The sequence below is a fragment of the Hordeum vulgare genome, chromosome 3H (genome assembly GCF_904849725.1).
Source record: "Hordeum vulgare subsp. vulgare chromosome 3H, MorexV3_pseudomolecules_assembly, whole genome shotgun sequence".
NCBI classification, from domain to species: domain Eukaryota; kingdom Viridiplantae; phylum Streptophyta; class Magnoliopsida; order Poales; family Poaceae; genus Hordeum; species Hordeum vulgare.
In genome coordinates this window covers 144,148,807-144,163,818 of record NC_058520.1, presented here as the reverse complement: position 1 = coordinate 144,163,818, position 15,012 = coordinate 144,148,807, and the positions used below count along the sequence as shown (strand labels likewise).

Genomic DNA, 15,012 nt, shown 5'->3' with positions numbered 1-15,012 from the left:
GAACTTGTTACTTGCAAGGATAAATTCTGATAATGATAGTTGTAATAAATGAAAAGTAAAAAACAAAACAATAAAATTGCAGCAAGGTTTTTAGTTTTTTAGCAATAAGATTAAGTAGACCTGGGGGTATAGTTTTCACTAGAGGCTTCTCTCTCGAACATATAGCATACGGTAGGTAAACAAATTACTGTTGGGCTATTGATCAAAAAGCACAAAGTTATGATGTTATTCACGGCAATGATCATGTATATAGGCATCATGTCCATAAACAAGTAGACCGACTCCTAGCTGCATCTACTACTATTACTCCACCAATTGACCGCTATCGAGCATGCATCTTTGGTATGAAATCCATAAACAAACATAGTAACGCTTAAGGCAAGATGACATGATGTAGACAAAGTAAACCCAATAAATATGAATAAACCCCATCGATTTATCCTTAATGTCAACAGTACAAATATGTGTATTATCCCTTTCTGTCACTAGATATAAAGCACTGCAAGATTGAACCCATTATAACGCATCACTCCTAGTGAACATAAATTAATCTAGTTGGCCAAACCAAATAGATAGATGAGAGAGAAATACGAAGCTATAAATATCAGACATAATAAAGTTCAGATTTTACTCAACTAATTTCAATGAATAATTTGATCATAAGCTCACAATTCATCGGATCCCAACAAAGACACCGCAAAAAAAATATTACATCGGATGGAACTCTAAGGAGATCAAGGAGAACAGTGTATTGAAGATCAAAGGGGGAGAGAATAAGTAACTATGCACCCGTAGGTCTGTGGTGAATTACTTGCAAATCATCATGGAGGCAGCAAGATTGATGTAGATGGCCTCCATGATCGATCCCCCTCGGGTAGATTATCGGCGGAGCCCTCCACATGGGATCGTGGCGGAATAGAGGCTTGCGATGGCGGAAAAAGTATTTCAGGTGGCTTTCTATTGGTTTTGGGGTATTTGGAAATATATAGAAGTGGAATTAGGCCAAGGGGCACGTGACAAAGTCACGAGCCTGCATGGCGTACCCTACCCCCCAAGGGACGCCATGCAAGCTCACCACTCCATTGTAGCTCGTCTGATCTCCTCCCGAAGCTTCTAGGATATCTTTAGGTCAAAAAATAACCCTCGTAAAGTTTCATCATGTTTGGACTTTTTTGGTATTGTTTTTGTGAAAAGGTCAAAAACACGCAAAAAACAGGAACTAGCACATGGCACTGAGTTAATAAGTTAGTCCTAGAAAATGATAAAAAATAGCATATAATTGCATATAAAGCATAGAATATTAATAATATAATAGCATGGAACAAAAAAATGGTAGATACGTTAGAGACGTATCAGAGCTCTACTACCAACGTTGTGAAGGGTCGTCGGCCATAATCTGAGATGAAGATGTGCCTGCCTCCGCTCCCGCTCCACGCGTCGGCTTTGTCGTTCCGCCATGGCCAGCACAACATAGGTTAGGTTGTGGATTTGTAGTGGAAAGGGGAGGGATGGATGGAACTTGTTCCAATGGAGCAAGACGGACACGACAAAATACTACCTGGTCGGAAGCCTGGCCCTTGTTGTTGCCTGCTCGCGAGCGACAATCGGAGATGCACGATCTCAAGCGGATCGGATGGCTCGTCAGGCTGTTTGCGCCACCTAGTTTTTAGTTGGTTGTATAACAATGTTTCCTTCAAACAAACTCAAGTTCAGCCAAATTAAGATAATGTTAATACATATACTCAAATAGTGACGAGCATTGCACATCCAACTTTGCAATGGATACTTCATGGTAAAACAGAGCCCAACGTTGTCGTGGCCGCTTGGCCCTGCAAATTCATGTTCATCATCATGAAAAGGGGCATGCATGTGTCGTCAACCTTACCGGAACAGACATGGAAGTGGTGATGGATTGTGTCGTCAACCCTACCAACTATGAGAGGGCTTCATCGTCTCCGTGAGCTGCTTGCCGAACTGGTTCACAAGCTGCCTCACGACTTCTTCTTCCCATGCCTCTCGAGGTAGGGATGGCAATGGGTATACCCATATATCCTACAGGTAAAAACTCTATTACAGTAAGGGTACATAACAAAAGGTTATCCATGGGTATATAAATAGGAAAATCTAAAACCCATTTTGTAGAGCGGGTATGGGATCATATAACCCCTACGCACATACCCATGTACTCATATAAAATCAATGTGATCATAAACTAATCTTTACGGTTTACACTTTGTCGTGAATTTATGAACTCAAAATGTATGAATGAGTTGTTGTTTATGACTATGCGATGCTTTTCTCATGTGTTGTTGTTTACGAGAAAGTGATGTCGTTTACTGAATGTGTTGTTGCTTATGATGTGTTGTTATTTATAAGTATGTGTTGTTGTAAATTATGATTATATGTTGATATTTATGGCTGAGTTTTTCGAATTGATACTTTGCAAACATGGTAATTTTATTCGCGGGTACGCATCTACCCTGTCGGGTAACGGGTATGAGAACAAATTATACACGTTGACGGACATTGGTAAGAGTGATGCGTAAGCTCAAGGACAACGGGTAAAGGTATTGGGTGGTTCCAACTGTATCCAAACCGTGCGGGTATTCCCTACTCGAGGCAGTGAAGAGTTCTAGCAAACAAATTCTCTAGTCTACCATTACCACCACCACCATTGATAAGGATAACCCTGACCGAAGTCATACCCATATTCTTCCGTTCGAGTGTCAACTAGATTTACAAAGGATGTATTTAGAATTCAGTCGACTCAGACTTAACGAAGTCTCAATCGAGTGACGTCAGCGTAGTTGTGGTGCTATAATTGACATGGCTAGATGTGGTAAACAACGATGAAAAATGTTGTGACGGTCCTGCAAGCAATGACAACATATGCTACAAAGTTCTGACTAAAATGATATAACTGTCAATGGAGGATGTTGTAACCGTTGAGATGACGTGTTACAGTTGATGAGGGATGACATGCTACAACCAGCAAAACAATGTTGCATCCGGTAAAAAAAATGGTGTACACAGTGGGACAAAATGTTGCAAGGCCGACTGAGACTTGATTAAATTTCGATTGAGTTTTAAAAAACCCGGTTTACAGAAGAGATTACTCAATCAATTACCCTGACTGCCAAAGCTACACAACACACGCCGAAGTTTTCCTTTTCGGTTCAACACACAATACCCTGTTCTTATTAAACTGTACTGTATTCTATATACTACAGAGAACATGCTTTGATTTATGCTCGAACGCGGAAGGCAACGGCATGTTTTGTGTACGTATGCACAGATACATGGATGAAGGTTCGGAGCTCCATCAGTGGCAGATGGGGCACATCATCAAGCCGTTCTCGTTGCACTTGCCGCACCTCTCGACCACGCCGCCAGTGCCACCGTCGCCGCCGACCACCACCTTGCAGCCGCCACCGCACTCCAGGCACGGCACGAACCGCGCCCCGCCGCACCCCTCGCAGCCGCGGCCGTCCTTGGCCGCGCACGCTTCCCCTCGCGCCCGGGCCCAACGCAGCATCTCCGCCAGCTTCCCGCTCTCCACCAGCTCCGTGCACACCTCCGCGCCGCCTAGGTACCGCCCCATCACGAACAGCCTCGGCGGCGGCGAGACGCCGGCGCCCTGCTCCTCGTCGGCCGCCAGCAGCTCCCGGAGCTCGCGCAGGTACTCACCGTGTAGCGCCACATCGCGCTCGTCCACGGTCAGGCCCGCCGCCTCCGCGCACGTCTCCACCGCCGCACGTGCGCGCTCGCAGTCCTCGAACGTGCGCCGCACGCCGCGGAGTGTCGTCGTGTACAGCACCACGCCGCCGCCGCTCGCGCCCGGGGGGCGTCGCTCGGGATACCCCTCGAACGGGTCCCTCCGACGCCACTTGGGCGCAGCGGCGGTCCCGTCCGCGTTCTTGGCCTCGCGGTCCCGCAGCAGGAAGGGGTTTTCTTTCACTACGCGTCGCCCTGTGAGCTCCGGCGGCGCGGGCTTCCTCGTGTCAGAATCCGATGCGCCATGCGCATACGGCCTCACCGGCGGCGGCTCCTTCTTGGCAGCTTCGCCCGTGCCGGCAACAGATGGCGTCTGGGACGGCTGCTCCTTCTGCGTTGGTGGCGCCGCCGCCGGCTGGGCCCGTGCCTCAGCTGGTTGCTTCTTCTTCTTCTTTTTCTTCTTGGGGGCAGGCTTGGGGTCCGCCGTTTGCTTGGAGTCGAGCGTAGGCTTGATGTCTTCAAGGGCCTTGCTCACCTCGGACCACGACGCCGGCGCGAGCTCGTAGCCGTCGAGCTTGTCGAGGATAGGGAGCGCCACGCCGGTGGTGGGCTTCTGAGTGTCCTGCTCTTCCTCCGCATCCTCCTCTTCATCGTCGTCTTCGTATTCGTCATCACTCTGGTCTGCCTTGACGTCGCCGTTGGCGGCGGCGGCGTTCTGCTTAGCGATGAGCCACGGCTCCTCGACAGCGCTGATGTCGAACAGGGAGACGCTGGTGGCCGGAGGGCGGTAGGCAACCTCTGCCACCGCCACTTCCTTAGAGCCCGAGCAACCCATGGTGCGCCTGGTGCCTTGGAGCTAGGTGAGGTGAGGTCTCTTGGCTGGCGAGCTCCAGGGACGGCTTTTGTGGCTGTGGAGGGAAGGAGAGTTTGGAGGACAGGATACGATGGGAGCTGTGGGGGTGATAAGATGGTGTGCACGGATGGACTCGCGACCCGGTTAACGTCAGAGCTGCTCGCAAATTTCCTCCCGCCGCTCTGCGCCATGGAATTGCATTTTTTTGTTTGCTAGTCTCTTTGTGTTTAAAAGACCAGTGGCCCAGCTTAAACCAACGCTGTACAAATACAAGGTAGGGTTTATCTCTCGGTCGACTAGAAAATTCTGATTTATTTTTTAGTCAGTGTTCAATAATGGTTATTTCTCACATAACCAAAATTAACATAGCTACACACATTTAAAAAAAAAAACATAGTACACACATTGTATTGATTGGGGGGTAATGTTACACATTTTCAAAAAGAAAAACATAGTTACACACATTTTATTGATGGACGTGGCTAGCGAGCGCCCACGCGCTTATTCGTGATCACGTGGGTAGATAAAAGGGGACCACAATGTTTCCTTTTTCGAAAACACGTGTGAATAGACGTGGCTAGCGAGCGTCCATATTACATACGAAAAGTGCAACTCGTCTCTTCACACATGTTTCCGAAAAGGAAACGGCCTGGTCCCTTTGAGGGAGTCCAGAACTAAGGGGTCTTCGGACCGTCGGTCCATCTCTTGCATGCCGACCTAATGGGCCGTGTTGTTGAAGACCAGATTGCGTGACGACCTCATATTCACGAAGGAAAGCTTCAAAGACTGGCGTGTCATCCAAGTTAAGAAGGCTAGATTGCCGCATCTTTCCCCGGCTGGAGGTCGGTGGTATGTAACCCTAGGAACCCTTCGTGTCTATATGAACCAGAGGGTTTCGTCCGTAGAGCCAAGTTGACTCATCTAGGGTTTTAGCTTATACGATTTCGAGGTAGATCAACTCTGTAATCATCATGGACATCAATTTAATCAAGCAGGACGTAGGGTTCTACCTCCTCAAGAGGGCCCGAACCTGGGTAACAATGTCTCCGTCCCATGTAGCCCATCGATCCAAGGTCCATAACTCGGGATCCCCTACCCAAGATCCGTCGGTTTTGACACCGACAATGGTGCTTTCATTGAGAGTTCCACTGTGAGATCACCGGAAGTATTGATGGCTCCCTTAATCATCAGCGATCAAATCATCAATGGGGACATCTTCGTTCCCAAGCAGGTTCTCGCGCTCAGCAGCTTCACGCTGCACGCCGACCCGACCGGCCGCCTCGGCCGGGTCGGAGGCTTCGTCCTCGGTCAGGAGATAAGGTTCGGGAGTCTCGAATTCTCCGTCGACTCCTGGGGAGATCTTTTCCCCGCTAAGATCGCGGTCTTGTCCCATGAGCTGCAAAATCCTGAAACCTTGACTTTAGGTCTCTTGCCCGGCCATGACCTCGGTTCCTTCTCCATCGAAGAGTTGGCTTTAAGCCCAAACCCGACCTCAGTGCCCGGGCAACAGCAAACGGCCATTGTCGAACGTGCGTTCCTCGCGGAAGCTAGTAAAGGTCAACTCTGAAAACCATCAAGAGATCGACCAAGACGGCCTCTCGATGTTAAATGAGACGCTCGACCGGATCCTGTCGTTGAAGATCGCGGACGGCCTAAGCCCGACCTATACTCGGATCGGTCCGGATGTGGATTATGAGGAGTTTTACGGCCCACCTACCACCGACTTGGTAGCCACCGTCGAAGACTTAACCGACATGTTGGATTACGCCTCCAAGGAAGTTGAAGACATGGATGATGAAGCCGATGACCCAACCCCTCTAAATATCGGGCAATGGACTATCATCTCCACCTACGACGTCTATATGATGGACACACCCGATGACAATGGCGATCATAGCCCCAAACAAATCGACAATAAGTCCGGGGAGAAGCACCGAAGGCAGTGTAAACAAGCCAAGGCGAATAAGGGAAGGGGGGCCATACACGGAACCGGGGAAAATACAACCCGAGAGGACCTCGATAACCTTGGAGCTCCCGAGCAGCCACCGAAGGACACGAACAAGCCCGAGGGCCAATCCGATCCCGACGACCCCGATGATTCAGACGACGACAACTACCCCCCCCCCCCTGTCGACGCGGAGGGCATCCTAGAGGCCGAATACATCACTGTTCTCGAGGACGATGAGGGTCAGTAACGGTCCAGGTAACATCTCATAGCTACCGCCTGGAGCCTCCAAGCGAAGCAACAACGACTCCAAGCCGAACAAGCTACCATCAACACTAGATGGACGAAAGTACTCGCAGCCGAAGAAAGATATGGTACCGAGTGGCCAGATCAAAACAAAAGCTACCCATGCCGGCGCCTGCTGCCTTAGTTCTATGATGAGGCCCCGGAGCCCGTGTCCCCCAGGCGCACACAATACGATCAGAACGACCGCCCACCCCGAGGGCCCGATAGAGCGGCCGGAGAAGCCGAGTACAGACCCGAGCCTCCCAGCAGGAAAGGAAAGGAACATGTGCAACCCAGGGGCACACACGACCTACGACACGACTTGGACAATAGAACAGGTTGCAATAGGTCCATCTATGGATCTAGAAGGTACTCTCCCACTCGATGGGATGGAGACCAACCCCGGTTTACCCACAGCAATAGAGATCGGGAATCGTATCGGGCACAATCAACAGCCGATCTCCGGCATAATATAGCTCTGGTCAGAGGCGCCGCCCACCCACTGTGCTTTACACATGAGGTCATGCAGCACCAATTCCCGGAAGGGTTAAAACCTGTGAACATAGAACAATATGACAGGACTATGGACCCCATTGTGTGGATATAAGATTTCCTTCTCCACATCCATATGGCGAGGGGAGATGACCTCCACGCCATTAAGTACCTACCCCTATGTGACAGCCCGAGACCGACGTTCCAGAAGATTCCCCCTTTAGTCCGTGGTTGCCGTGTGTTTATTTTATTTGTCGCATCATCATTGCATCATGCGCATCCTGCATTGCATCGGTATCCCGTTGCCGCCAATTTTCAAAACTTGCATCCATTATTAGTTGCCGGTTCCCGCCGTTTTCGTCGTTGTCCGTTTTGAGCCCAACCACACACGCACGCGCCCGCGGCATCATCAAAAACTTGTTTCTAAAAGTGCGTATAAAATATTCTTGGATTGGCATGATACTTGGCATGCGGTCTTATTTAGAGATAGGTAGGCTGCCTGCCAATTTTCGTCGCAATCGGAGTCCGTCTGGTACCCGAACGGTTGACTGTAGCGGCACCGTCTTCGGTTATTCGTCGGACGTTTTTTGGTGTTTTAAATCGCGTTGCCGGGTGCCATTTTCTCTCTCGTCTCCCGCTAGCCTACTCTACACAGCCACTTAGCCTTCCCCGCATTCGAAACCGTTCGATTTAGATCGCGCAGTTGAAACCGGGGCGAAAAACTGCTAAACCTAGCCCCCCATTGTTATAAATAGACCCCATGCCATTTTTAGGAGACACTATCTCTCCCTCGAAATCCGTGCCCACCTAACCCTAGCCGCCACTCCCACAGCCTGCCCTCTCCCTCCTCCTCATCCGTCGGGCCCGTCGAAGCCCATCCAGGGCCCGCCCAAGCCCGGATCGCCGTCGTCTCCCGAGCGCCTTCCCGCCTCCCGCAGCCCTCCTCTCCCCGAGCCAACCGCCGCCGCTCCTCCTCCTGAGCGCCGCCAAACCCACGCCTTGCCTCCGGCCCCGAACGCCTCTCGCCGCCGTCCGTACCCACCGCCGCTCGGTCCCAGCCGGATCCGCCGCCGCCCTCGGCCTCTGCCGCGCCGTCGCTGCCCCTTGGCCTCCCGAGCCAGCGCCGTTCGCTAGCGCCCTCGCGTCGATATGGAGGCGCCAGTTCGGGCGTGTGGATCGCCCCGGCCCAGCGCTCCGCGTTGACCGCGGCCAGGTGGGACAGCCGCCCCGGCCCAGCTCGCCTTGTACATGATGGCTACTGTAAGGATCAAGCCCGTGCGATACTGTCCACGAAAATATCGGACGGAACCTCTTTCATGAATTCGTTCTGGCTTGTTTCATAAGCCTCATCTCTTTGTTTTGTTGGAGTATGGTAATTTGAGTTGCTTCGGTGTCAACTGGTGAATTCGTATCCTTCCAAGAGGTGTTCTTGTGTTTCATGGGAATGTTGATTCTTTTGCTCAATCAGATTGTCTTATCAATTCTTGTCAACCGGAGTTGTCATATCAATTCTTTTCCAACCGGTGTACTTCTCTTCAGTGAATTCAATCCTCTCTAGTTTTGCAAGATCATTCTCTCATTTCTTTCCAAACTTTTTCTCATCTGTTCCAAGTTGTCTTTGTTTTTTCCCGCCCTCCCGCCCTTTTTTCTTCAGTGATTGGATTTCATCCAAGTGCATTTCATTTCATTGTTGCTTCCGCTATCTTCTCTTCCGTGTCCTATCCGGTGATTCATTGTGAAGATTCTCAGGAGCTTCGTGTTCATCTTTATTAAATCTTGTTATTTTTTCCGGTGAATTCAATTTAGTTGTCCGTGTTCGTCATATCCTTTTCATCCTTTAAATTCTTTCCCATGTTGAAAATTCTTATCAAGTCTTCTTGTGGTCATTTTTCTCTATTCTGTCCGGAGCGTTGAAGTTATCTCAGAAGTTTCTTGTTTCCAATTCTTTCTATTATTTCGAGGTGCTAATCTCAACTAGTTTTCTGTATACCGGTGCAATATCTCTCTACTAAGCAATCTTTTCAACGGTGATTTCTTTGAGTGGGCCCATAACCCACAGGTTCTTTCCCAGCATCTTATCTGGCTCTTGTAATATTTTCGGAGTTCTCTAATTATTTTCTACCATGACGTAAGTATGAATTTCATCAGTCATATTCCTTCTTCAAGTTCAATTTGAATAAATTCTCATATTTGGCTCAACCTATCATTCTTCATTATTCCGGAGTGTCTCGGTTATTCGTGGTGTTGTTTCTCGTCGTCATTTTCAGCTTGGAAGACCGAAGGAGTGTTTCTCTCGAATCTTGGTCCATTCTCTTGGAGATTCATCATTTCATCTTTGTGTTATCATCTTGAATTGTTCCCACTCATGAGAAATCCCTTTCTTGCTAACCAGTGCATTTCTGAGTTTTTTTCATTCTTGATCCTCCGAAGGCCATAATTTTAGAAGATTCTTCGTTCTCAGCTTTCAGCTTTCATTCTCAAATTCTTCTCAATTGTTGTCTCTTCGTTCGTCTCTCAATTATTCCGGTGCCTTGTTCAGTTTATCTGTTAGGTGGCTCAAGATCTCATCATTTTCAAGGTGTTCTTCAAGAGTCTTGTGGTAGTAGTTGCCAATTTGTTCTTCATTCTTTCTTCTCAATGACCTAGTTTCTTTTCTCTTGTTCCGGATTTGTGGTGATATTGCTCTCTCAAATCTATCTTCTTGTTCTATCAAGGTCATGTTGGTCCCTTGTTCAATTTAGTTGTTTGTTGTGAATCTTGTCTAGTTCTCCTATCTTATCGAATTTTTGTTCCCCTTTTCCTACCGAAGTGCTGCCGGAATTTTCTGTGAATTCTTGCTTGTTTCTCATATCATTCTTCATCTCTTTGCAACCTTCAAGGATCGTTGGTTTCACTCGTTTGTCAAAGAAGCAACTAAGTTTACCTCTTGCCTTCTCACTACTGAAATTCAGAAATTTGTCGTCTGCCATGGCAGACGGCAAAGGGGGCAACCACGGATGGCAAAGGCTTTGCCGTCGGTCATTAGACGACAAACTAGACGATAAAAAAAATCCGGTGAAGAGGTTCTTTGCCGTCTGCCATGGCAACTACGGACGGCAAAGAATCTTTATCATGAGGGGGCAGACGGCAAATTAACTGGGACGTCATATACTGCAACGTCCCCGTTAAGTGTTAACGGCAGGCGTCTGCTCTTTGCCGTCTGCCCACCCCCTTTGCCATGTGGGGGTAGACGGGAAAGAGGGTAAACAGAGGGGGCAAATTCCCCCCTTTGCCATGTGGGGGCAGACGACAAAGAGGGCAAACAGAGGGGGTAGATTCCCCCTTTGTCGTCTGCCCACCCCCCTTTGCCATGTGGGGCCAGACGGCAAAGAGGGCAAACAGAGGGGCAGATTCCCCCCTTTGCCGTCTGCCCACCCCCTTTGCCATGTGGGGGCAAACGACAAAGAGGGCAAACAGAGGGGGCAGATCCCCCCTTTGCCGTCTGCCCACCCCCCTTTGCCATGTGGGGGCAGACGACAAAGAGGGGAATCTGCCCCATTTTAATTTATTTTTTATTATATCCATCATTTTTAACAATAATCAGGATATATATATATATTTGACATAAATAAATTTCTTTCCGTACTCATAACCATAATAAAATAATTCTCATCCATAGTGCATACATATTATGCAAGTTGCATCCGTACCAAACCATATATTACACCAGTTTCATCCACATGCATACAAAGTTTCATATATATCCAGTTTCATTTAGGAGTTAACTAAGCTAATTATGTCATCTAGGTGGAACCCTAGCTAACTATAGATCGTTTCGGAGCTAACTTGGGTAAAATAGGTCATTCCGGAGCAAACTATGCTTATTAAGCCATTTTGTATATAGCTACCTAATTATAGGCCATTTAATACCTAAGTTAGGGGGAATAGGTCATCTTGCAGCTACGTAAGCCTTATTATGTCATTTAGGAGAGAACTTAGCTAACTGTAGGTCATTTTTTAATTAAATAGGTCATTTTGGAGCTAACTAAGCTAATTATGTCATTTCGTAGGATAATTAGCCAATTTAGCCTTTCTTGGATGAGTCTAAGCTACGAAGAAGAAGAGAAAGAGAAGAAGAAGTAAAAGAAGGAGGAGGAGGAGAAGGAGAAGGAAGAGGAGAAGAAGAAGAAAAGAAGAAGGAGAGGGAGAAAGAGGAAGAAGGAGGAAGAAGAAGGAGAAGGAGGAGCTCCTTCTCCTTCTTCTCCTCCTTCTTCCCCTTCTCCTTCTCCTCCTCCTTCTCCTTCTTCTTCTTCTCTTCTTCTTCTTCTTCTTCCTTCCTTTCATTTTTCCTCTTTCTTCTCCTCTTGTCCCCTTCTTCGGGCTAAATTGGCTAAGAATGCCTTTTTGGAGCTAATTATGTCATTTCGAGAATAATTAGCCTAGTATAGGTCATGTTTTATTAAATAGACCATTTAGGAGCTAACTAAGCTAATTATGTCATCTAGGTGGAACCCTAGCTAACTATAGGTCGTTTGGGAGCTAACTTGGGTAAAATAGGTCATTCCGGAGCAAACTATGCTTATTAAGCCATTTTGGATATAGCTAGGCTAATTATAGGCCATTTAATACCTAAGTTAGGGGGAATAGGTCATCTTGCAGCTACGTAAGCCTTATTATGTCATTTAGGAGAGAACTTAGCTAACTGTAGGTCATTTTTTATTAAATAGGTTATTTTGGAGCTAACTAAGCTAATTATGTCATTTCATATGATAATTAGCCAAATTAGCCTTTCTTGGATGAGTCTAAGCTACGTAGAAGAAGAGAAAGAGAAGAACAAGTAAAAGAAGAAGGAGGAGGAGGAGGAGGAGGAGAAGGAGAAGGAAGAGGAGAAGAAGAAGAAAAGAAGAAGGAGAAGCAGAAGGAGGAAGAAGGAGGAAGAATAAGGAGAAGGAGGAGCTCCTTCTCCTTCTTCTCCTCCTTCTTATCCTTCTCCTTATCCTCCTCCTTCTCCTTCTTCTTCTTCTTCTTCTCTTCTTCTTCTTCTTCCATCCTTTCATTTTTCCTCTTTCTTCTCCTCTTGTCCCCTTCTTTGGGCTAAATTGGCTAATAATGCCTTTTTGGACCTAATTATGTCATTTCTAGGATAATTAGCTAAGTATAGGTCATGTTTTATTAAATAGAGCATTTAGGAGCTAACTAAGCTAATTATGTCATCTAGGTGGAACCCTAGCTAACTATAGGTCGTTTCGGAGCTAACTTGGGTAAAATAGGTCATTCCGGAGCAAACTATGCTTATTAAGCCATTTTGTATATAGCTAGGCTAACTATAGGCCATTTAATACCTAAGTTAGGGGGAATATGTCATCTTGCAGCTACGTAAGCCTTATTATGTCATTTAGGAGAGAACTTAGCTAACTGTAGGTCATTTTTTATTAAGTAGGTCATTTTGGAGCTAACTAAGCTAATTATGTCATTTCGTAGGATAATTAGCCAATTTAGCCTTTCTTGGATGAGTCTAAGCTACGTAGAAGAAGAGAAAAAGAAGAAGAAGTAAAATAAGGAGGAGGATGAGGAGAAGGAGAAGGAAGAGGAGAAGAAGAAGAAAAGAAGAAGGAGAAGGAGAAGGAGGAAGAAGGAGGAAGAAGAAGGAGAAGGAGGAGCTCCTTCTCCTTCTTCTCCTCCTTATTCTCCTTCTCCTTATCGTCCTCCTTCTCCTTCTTCTTCTTCTCTTCTTCTTCTTCTTATTCTTCCTTCCTTTCATTTTTCCTCTTTCTTCTCCTCTTGCCCCCTTCTTCGGGCTAAATTGGCTAAGAATGCCTTTTTGGAGCTAATTATGTCATTTTGAGGATAATTAGCTAAGTATAGGTCATGTTTTATTAAATAGACCATTTAGGAGCTAACTAAGCTAATTATGTCATCTAGGTGGAACCCTAGCTAACTATACGTCGTTTCGGAGCTAACTTGGGTAAAATAGGTCATTCCGGAGCAAACTATGCTTATTAAGCCGTTTTGGCTATAGCTAGGCCAATTATAGGCCATTTAATACCTAAGTTAGGGGGAATAGGTCATCTTGGAGCTATGTAATCCTTATTATGTCATTTAGGAGAGAACTTAGCTAACTGTAGGTCATTTTTTATTAAATAGGTCATTTTGGAGCTAACTAAGCTAATTATGTCATTTCGTAGGATAATTAGCCAATTTAGCCTTTCTTGGATGAGTCTAAGCTACGTAGAAGAAGAGAAAGAGAAGAAGAAGTAAAAGAAGGAGGAGGAGGAGGAGGAGGAGAAGGAGAAGGAAGAGGAGAAGAAGAAGAAAAGAAGGAGAAGGAGAAGGAGGAAGAATAAGGAGAAGGAGGAGCTCCTTCTCCTTCTTCTCCTCCTTCTTCTCCTTATCCTTCTCCTCCTCCTTCTCCTTCTTCTTCTTCTCTTCTTCTTCTTCTTCCTTCCTTTCATTTTTCCTCTTTCTTCTCCTCTTGTCCCCTTCTTCGGGCTAAATTGGCTAAGAATGCCTTTTTGGACCTAATTATGTCATTTCGAGGATAATTACCTAAGTATAGGTCATGTTTTATTAAATAGACCATTTAGGAGCTAACTAAGCTAATTATGTCATCTAGGTGGAACCCTAGCTAACTATAGGTCGTTTCGAAGCTAAGTTGGGTAAAATAGGTCATTCCGGAGCAAACTATGCTTATTAAGCCATTTTGGATCTAGCGAGGCTAATTATAGGCCATTTAATACCTAAGTTAGGGGGAATAGGTCATCTTGCAGCTATGTAAGTCTTATTATGTCATTTAGGAGAGAACCTAGCTAACTGTAGGTCATTTTTATTAAATAGGTCATTTTGGAGCTAACTAAACTAATTATGTTATTTCGTAGGATAATTATCCTAGTTAGCCTTTCTTGGATGAGTCTAAGCTATGTAGAAGAAGAGAAAGAGAAGAAGAAGTAAAAGAAAGAGGAGGAGGAGCAGAAGGAGAAGGAAGAGGAGAAGAAGAAGAAAAGAAGAAGGAGAAGGAGAAGGAGGAAGAAGGAGCAAGAAGAAGGAGAAGGAGGAGCTCCTTCTCCTTCTTCTCCTCCTTCTCCTTCTCCTTCTCCTCCTCCTTCTCCTTCTTCTTCTTCTCTTCTTCTTCTTCTTCTTCTTCCTTCCTTTCATTTTTCCTCTTTCTTCTCCTCTTGTCCCCTTCTTCGGGCTAAATTGGCTAAGAAAGCCTTTTTGGAGCTAATTATGTCATTTTGAGGATAATTAGCTAAGTATAGGTCATGTTTTATTAAATAGACCATTTAGGAGCTAACTAAGCTAATTATGTCATCTAGGTGGAACCCTAGCTAACTATAGGTCGTTTTGGAGCTAACTTGGGTAAAATAGGTCATTCCGGAGCAAACTATGCTTATTAAGCCATTTTGGATCTAGCTAGGCTAATTATAGGCCATTTAATACCTAAGTTAGGGGGATAGGTCATCCTGCAGCTACGTAAGCCTTATTATGTCATTTAGGAGAGAACTTAGCTAAATGTAGGTCATTTTTTATTAAATAGGTCATTTTGGAGCTAACTAAGCTAATTATGTCATTTCGTAGGATAATTAGCCAATTTAGCCTTTCTTGGATGAGTCTAAGCTGTGTAGAAGAAGAGAAAGAGAAGAAGAAGTAAAAGAAGGAGGAGGAGGAGGAGGAGAAGGAGAAGGAAGAGGAGAAGAAGAAGAAAAGAAGAAGGAGAAGGAGAAGGAGGAAGAAGGAGCAAGAAGAA

General features: G+C 46.2%; 1 protein-coding gene across 1 annotated transcript; it reads right to left on the bottom strand.

Moving 5' to 3' along the window:
* Positions 1 to 3,045: 3,045 nt before the first annotated feature.
* On the bottom strand, positions 3,046 to 4,687 carry LOC123439691. The gene has a single exon (XM_045116380.1). The coding sequence runs from the start codon at positions 4,547 to 4,549 to the stop codon at positions 3,323 to 3,325; it is 1,227 nt and encodes a 408-aa protein (XP_044972315.1). The 5' UTR covers positions 4,550 to 4,687; the 3' UTR covers positions 3,046 to 3,322.
* Between the last annotated feature and the right edge of the window lie 10,325 nt (positions 4,688 to 15,012).

Excerpts from the sequence above, each read along its gene's own strand:
- LOC123439691 (XM_045116380.1), bottom strand. The coding sequence starts at position 4,549 with ATGGGTTGCTCGGGCTCTAAGGAAGTGGCGGTGGCAGAGGTTGCCTAC.